We start from the raw sequence: 7,005 nt of genomic DNA on the forward strand, positions 1-7,005 counted from the left end.
TAAGATATCAAGTTATGTTGGAAATTACGACCTATGATAAAATGAAAATCGATGACATTCCCCATATATACATATATACAAAATTCCCCATATTCATTTCATAGCTATCGCTGACGCCGTGTTTTCGATGATATGGTATTACATCCAATATATGTATATTTTATTTTTTTCTTTGAATGAACTTTTACTTTTGATATCAAATTTATAATTTAATAGATTACTGTGTCCCCGGATTGTCTTTACAAGAGGACAAACTTTTTATTATTGACATTTTCAGAAAAATGCATTCTTCATAAAAAGTTTTGCTTGTTCTAAAATGCTTAATCCCATTTATATTTTTCCAAATTTCCACACCGTTTTAGAGATAATTAAAAAAGCATGAAAATATGGTTGATATTTTTCTAAAAAAGTCCTAAAAACCAAGAGGCGTTTCTATGGTAATATAATCTAGGATTTCATTCTTTGTTAATGTCATAGTTTTTGCTCTTGTATCACATATTCCGATAACTATTATCACCGTTTCTCGAGTAACTAAATAAATATTGTGCTTCTTTAACAAACAGTAAAAAATATGATTTTATTTAAAATTTTATCAATAACAATCTATCAATGAATGAAAACCAAATACATTACCATGGAAACGCCAATTCAACAATAATTTCATTTTTTTTTCTAAAAAAATACGGAAATCTGGAAAAGTATGAAAAGCTTGATTTTTTTGCATCCGTTATACGTTGGTACGTTGCGTTGGTCCGACGGTGCTCTGATTGGCCATAGCATTTTCGCGCCACTTTTCATCCGTAAATATTTTACTTCAGCCCGTCAACGGACCCGTTCATACGATAACGGACGTTTTGACACTTTTTTGACAAATTTAATCTAACCTTAATAAAAATATCGGTAAAATAGCAAAATCGTTATGGAAACGAAAATATAAAATAACACCAACGTATACCCGATAAACGGATGCATGAAAATGCAATAAATTTAAAAACTGCGTTATTTTCTAACCAATGAAAGTCTTTAAATTCTACCAATAAAATTAATATCGTATCAACGTATCGTCGGACAACGGATGCATGAAAATCAACCTTAAATCGGATTACGACCCATTTTAGAACAAGCGAAAATTTTTTATACATTTTTTTATTTATTTTTCTTAAAATGTCAACAACAAAATTTTTTTTCATCTTGTAAAGACAATCCCGGGACATACTGTATATTGTTTTAATTCTGAAAACTTGACAGAAACAGAAATACCTATGCTCAATTTTTCAGAATATTTACAAAATCATTGTAAAAGTTATATATGTTTACCAATTTATATCGTAAAAGTAAAAAATAGATTTAAAAATAGCTTTAAACGTCACACAGCTACGTCAAGAAGTAAAAGTTTCTGATAAAAACAAAATTGATTTATTTTTGGATTCCTAAAGGCGTGGTTTAATAGCGTATATCCGGTTGTTTAAAGAAAATCAGACTGTTTTGAATTCTGATACAAAGTACCACCAAATTTATACATTTTGTATAAAATTCAAAGAACTTGATTTTTATGAGAGTAACAAGAAATAATATAAAATAAATACCGAAAAGCGCCAAAAACCAACAAAAATTCAAATTTGTCTAGAAAAAAGACAAAAAAAACTGTAAACAAAACAAAAGTTGTTATGATGTTGCTTTGGTGACTAATCTATGAATTTAAAATAGTATATGATGATTTTTTTTTAGTTTTTATTTATCTAAATGACTAGCTTGTTTGTTGTATTGTTTTTTAACAAGGCTCAAAATTTTGTAATCTTGACAAAATAATGAAGGAGGTGAAAATAAATTGCACAAAATACCGAAAAGCGCCAAAAAAACAACAAAAATTCAAATTTGTCTAGGAAAAAAAAAACAAAAAAAATATATAAACAAAACATAGTGTTATGGTTATAATGTTGCTTTGGTGACTAATGTATGGATTTAAAATAGTAAATTGTGACTCCTTTTTTAATGTATTTAATTAAACGACTGACTTGTTTATTGTACTGTTATTTTTTCACAAAGCTCAAAATTTTGTATTCTTGGCAAAATACTGAAGGAGAGGTAAAATAAATTATACAAAATAATTCAACTATTTGATATATATTTTCTGTAGCTATTGTTTTGGTACGGAATAGATGTCTGGTAAAGGTTTGGCTTTAAACATATCTGGTCCGTATTTATCCAACTCAAATCCCTTTTGAACGGCTAGCCAACCATACACGTGATTTGTAGAATTCGGAAAATTAGTGAGTTGTCTATTATCTTCTTTCTTTTCTTCCAGAACGTGTGTTAAATACTCCGAATTCTCAGTTTTTTCTTTTAGAGCTTTTTCCAAACACCTAGTTATATAAAAATATATAATATTTCACAGGCGTAGGTACAATAATAAAAAAAAAATCTGATTATTATTTTTTATAACATACAGGATGGCGCCTCTCATACGCCGCAGAAGCTCCAAGGAGAACGGTAATTTATATCGAAATCAAAGTTTGGCAGCATATATACGTCAACTGAAAGCTTTATAAAAATATATAGAATTATACAGGGTGTCCCCAAAAAAAGTGGCACATCAAAGTTGTGTTTTTTCTAATGGAATACTCTATATATTAATTGATTTTCGGAAAAAAAAATAAACGTGAGTTTTATTAAAGAAGCATATACCTAATATCTAAGAATTTTGACATATTTCACATTTTGTCAAAATGAAGAGTAAATTTCAAATTTCGATAACAGCTACCTAAATTTTAGTTGACCTTGTATAGCTTGATATTTAATGACAGTAACCACTGTATGTTAAATCAAATTGAAATTTGACCCGAAAAGTTATACAGAGTGAGACAAAATTAATATGGAACATTAGTAACTTTTAAAAGCAATTTACTCCTTTATATTAAATGGAGCACCCAATATATTATTCCGGTGTTCGATGGGGAATTTACATATCTTCAAAATATCATTAAGGTTGCCTATCCCTCAGACCAAGGTTTTTTTTAGATATTTTAATTTTTATGATTTTGCTTCAGTAGATCTTTATTATTTGACAAAATCTTGACAAAATTAAAGATTGTACAGTAAAATACTCAACGGTAATAAAAAGATACACGTTTAAAACATATTTTAATTATTTTAGACAATTAAAACTAAACTGCCCGTCAAATTAAATACCACAGCGATTTTTTACTCATTTTCAACGAGTTGTAACTTTGAAAAAAGTCGACCGATTTTGTTGATTATTTTAGCATATTAAAGATTGTTTTTCGTAGATTGATCTGATTTTTCTAAATTTTGTATGAGATTTAGTTTTCTATGATATACAGGGTGTGAAAAAAAGGAATGTAATTTTTGTGTTGCTGCCATTTTGCCAAAAAAAAATTAACTAAAATTATAAGTATTCTGGGTATAGCTGAGACTAATATCTGGGGACGTATTTGGAATTTTTACGATAAGTCATCTGGATTAAAAGATAATCAATTTTTACTCTAACTTGTATTTTTTCTACCTTTCTTAAGAGATATGCTAACAAATGTTATTTGTTACTTTTACAATGTGAAATTAAAAAAAAAATATTTATCTAACGCAGTTTAATACAGGATCTCTTAAAAATACGACAAGCCATAAAGTAAAATTATTTTTTTAATATTCTGAACTTAACAGCCCATAAGGTTAAAAAATAATTTTACTTTTTGGCTGGTCGTATTTTTAAGAGATCCTGAATTAAAAACTGCGTTAGTTAAACCATTTTTTTAATATCACATTGTAAAAGTAACGAATATCCTACAATTTTAAAGTTAATTTCAATTTTGTTAGCATATCTCTTAAAAAGGTAGAAAAAATACAAGTTAGAGCAAAAATTGATTATCTTTTATTCCAGATGAGTTATCGTAAAAATTCCATATACGTCCCGAGATATTAGTCTTAGCTATACCCAGAATACTTATAATTCTAGTTAATTTTTTTTTTGGCAAAATGGCGGCAACACAAATATTACAAAAATTACATTCCTTTTTTTCACACCCTGTATATCATAGAAAACTAAATCTCATACAAAATTTAGAAAAATCAGATCAATCTACGAAAAACTATCTTTAATATGCTAAAAAAATCAACAAAATCGGTCCATTTTTTTCAAAGTTACAGTTACTCGTTGAAAATGAGTAAAAAAATCGTTGTGGTATTTAATTCGACGGGCGGTTTAGATATAAACCTATAATTATGTGACAAAAATTAGCTAGATGAAATCAAATGCTCAAAATGCTTCCTTCCCTGTTAACTGTATAAAATGATTGTCTTTTCAAAAGGAACTTTTCATTTTAAAAGGCATATTGTATTCCATACTAAAAGGCATATTCTTTCAGTTTTAAAAGGCATATTGTATCTCTCATGTTGTAGACAATAGTTGATCGAGTTTTTTAAACAGTCTTTAACATATCCCCATAAAAAACCAGACTAGATAAAATCAGGAGCATTTAAGTATTCTATTAATTTTAGCATTTTTAGCAATTTAGCAGTGTACATTCACCAACTAATAGAATCACATCAATTCTCTCTGATGTAGGGTAAGCTTACATTTTCAGCAAATTTCTGAGAAATGTTTTTGTTTTAACTGACACAAAATGATAACTAGTTGTTAAAGTTGGTCTAATTAAACAGCTATGTTGAAGTAACGCCAGACATACCAGCCATCCAGATTTTATCAAATAATAAAGATCTACCTAGATCAAATCATGTAAATGAAAATATCTAGGAAAATATTTGTTTGAGAAGTAGGCAACCTTAACAGTATTTTGAAGAGATATGAATTCTCCAGTGGATATTGGAATAATATACTGGATGTTCCATTTAAAATAAAAGAGTAACATATGCTTTTAAAGGTGACCAATGTTCAATATTAATTTTGTCTCACCCTGTACAACTTTTTGCATCAAGTTTTAATTTGATTTAAAGTACAATACTTAAGTTAATTACGTATTAGGCTATACCGGGCAAATTCCAAGTTAAGTTTGGTTTGGTTATTGTAATTTAAAAATTGTTCTTTATTTCTAGAAAATGTTAAATATGTCAAAAACATTACATTTTAGTCATATACTTCTCTTATAAAACTTACCTTTATTTTTCTCCCAGAATCCGAAAATCAATTAATATATAGGGTGTTCCATTACAAAAAACGAAACTTTGATATGTAACTTTTTTTGGGGACACCCTGTAGAACTTTCTATATTTTTAAAAATTGCTCTGAATTCACCTACATATACTCACAAAATTTCATTTCAATCACAATTTGAATATAAACTGTCGTTCTCCTTGGAGCCTCCCGGTATGAGAGGCGCCGCGCCACCCTGTATAACTTACGCGTATTCCTCTAGTATCCAGCCCCAATTGTTATCCCATAATTTGTTGGATGCATCTTCGGTTCGTATTAAGGATTTCCACATTTCGTCCGCTTTCATAATGTCTCTAACTTTCTTCTCAGATTTTGGTATAGCCATTTTAATTTATATTAAGCCGATATGGGTTTGAAAACAGAATGCGTTAATATGAATGTAAATAAACAATAGTAATAAGAACTGTCAAATTGTATATATGGCATTGACAGATTTGATAGATTTTAGGTTATTAATCAGTACCACTATATACTAGATACTACTAGTAAAAACAATTTTTTTGGAAATAGATTTTTTGTGTCTAGAAACATTCCTCTTCTTTCTTCTTTCTCAGCCTGGTTCCATCCAGTGTTGGATATAGGCCTCTTCTAGGTTTTTCCATGCTTCGCAATCTCTAGCCAATCTTATCCATTGTCTTCCCACCACTGACCTGACAACATCGACCCATCTCTTTTTTAGTCGGCCCACACTTCTTGTTGTTCCCCTAGGTCTTCATAGGATTGCTTTTTGGGGCCATCGGTCTGGATCCTGTCTTGCCAGATGTCTTATCCATTGCCACTTCAGACTTGCCACTCTTTTAACGACATCTATTAATTTTGTTTTTTAACGTATGTGGGTATTCCGTATTTTTTCCCTAATGGTGACTCCCAACATGATTCTTTCCATGGCTCTTTGTGCTACTCGTAGTTGTTCTGCTGTTTTTCGGGTAATTGCCATAGTCTCTAAACCATACGTAAGCACAGGTAGAATGCAGTTGTCGTAAGCCTTTTTCTTTAGGTTCATGGGCACCTTTTTATCCTTGAAAATATCGCTCATATTTCCAAATGCTACCCATGCCAAATGGATCCTGCGTTTGATCTCCGTATGTTGGTTTTCCTTGCCCAGCTTGATTTTATGACCTAAATATACAGGGTGTTTCAAAACAAATGCGAAAAACTTCAGGGGGTGATTCCTTGTTCAAAATAAAGGGTAGTTTGCTTCATAAACGTTGGGTCAAAAGTCAACCATTAGGGAGATATTGCGGTACAAAGATGGCGGAAAAATAATGTTTTTATTTTTTATCTTGAAAACGAAAAGAGATAGACTAATAAAATTTTATGGAAGCATTACTGTTATGAAAACACACTTTCTGGTAATTTTTTCACTTTTTTAAAATGAGTGGAAGGGGTTGAAATAAACTACCCCTGTCATTCTTGTTAACGTAATTTATAGAAAAATCTTATCAAACACATGCAAAAAAATTAATTTGGATAGCTTAGTTTGTTTAGAAACTTTTTTATCTCTTGTGTTTTTTTGATAAAACTCACCGATTTGAAATTAAAAAATAAAATGTAAAGCATTACATGTCAGGACAAAAAACATTTTTAGATTAAGAATCTAGTGATAATAATAATCATCTAGATAATAACGTATTGCAGTAGAGTAATGTCAAATAAAATAATATTAGAAACATCCTAAAAAGTAACAGCGGCCGACTAGATTTTTTCCTAAAAAAATTACAGCAGCCCACTAGATTCTTTATCAGAAAATGTTTTTTGTCCTGGCATGTAATGCTTTGCATTTTATTTTTTAATTTCCAATCGGTGAGTTTTATCAAAAA

The 7,005-nt window shown here is 29.5% G+C and overlaps 1 protein-coding gene across 1 annotated transcript; it reads right to left on the reverse strand.

Annotated features, from left to right (window-relative positions):
• Nucleotides 1–2,105: 2,105 nt before the first annotated feature.
• Nucleotides 2,106–5,616, reverse strand: LOC115878315. The gene is made up of 2 exons (XM_030894768.1): nt 5,374–5,616; nt 2,106–2,363 (listed from the first exon to the last, which is right to left on the reverse strand). The coding sequence occupies exons 1-2, from the start codon at nt 5,508–5,510 to the stop codon at nt 2,138–2,140; spliced, it is 363 nt and encodes a 120-aa protein (XP_030750628.1). The 5' UTR covers nt 5,511–5,616; the 3' UTR covers nt 2,106–2,137.
• Nucleotides 5,617–7,005: the final 1,389 nt, after the last annotated feature.

Source organism: Sitophilus oryzae, unplaced genomic scaffold (genome assembly GCF_002938485.1).
Source record: "Sitophilus oryzae breed Bouriz unplaced genomic scaffold, Soryzae_2.0 scaffold_1508_pilon_pilon, whole genome shotgun sequence".
In the NCBI taxonomy this organism is placed as follows: domain Eukaryota; kingdom Metazoa; phylum Arthropoda; class Insecta; order Coleoptera; family Curculionidae; genus Sitophilus; species Sitophilus oryzae.

Coding starts and splice junctions, on each gene's coding strand:
- LOC115878315 (XM_030894768.1), bottom strand. CDS start 5,510: ATGGCTATACCAAAATCTGAGAAGAAAGTTAGAGACATTATGAAAGCG. Junction 2,364..5,373: donor TGGATACTAGAGGAATACGC/GTAAGTTATACA, acceptor TTATATAACTAG/GTGTTTGGAAAAAGCTCTAA.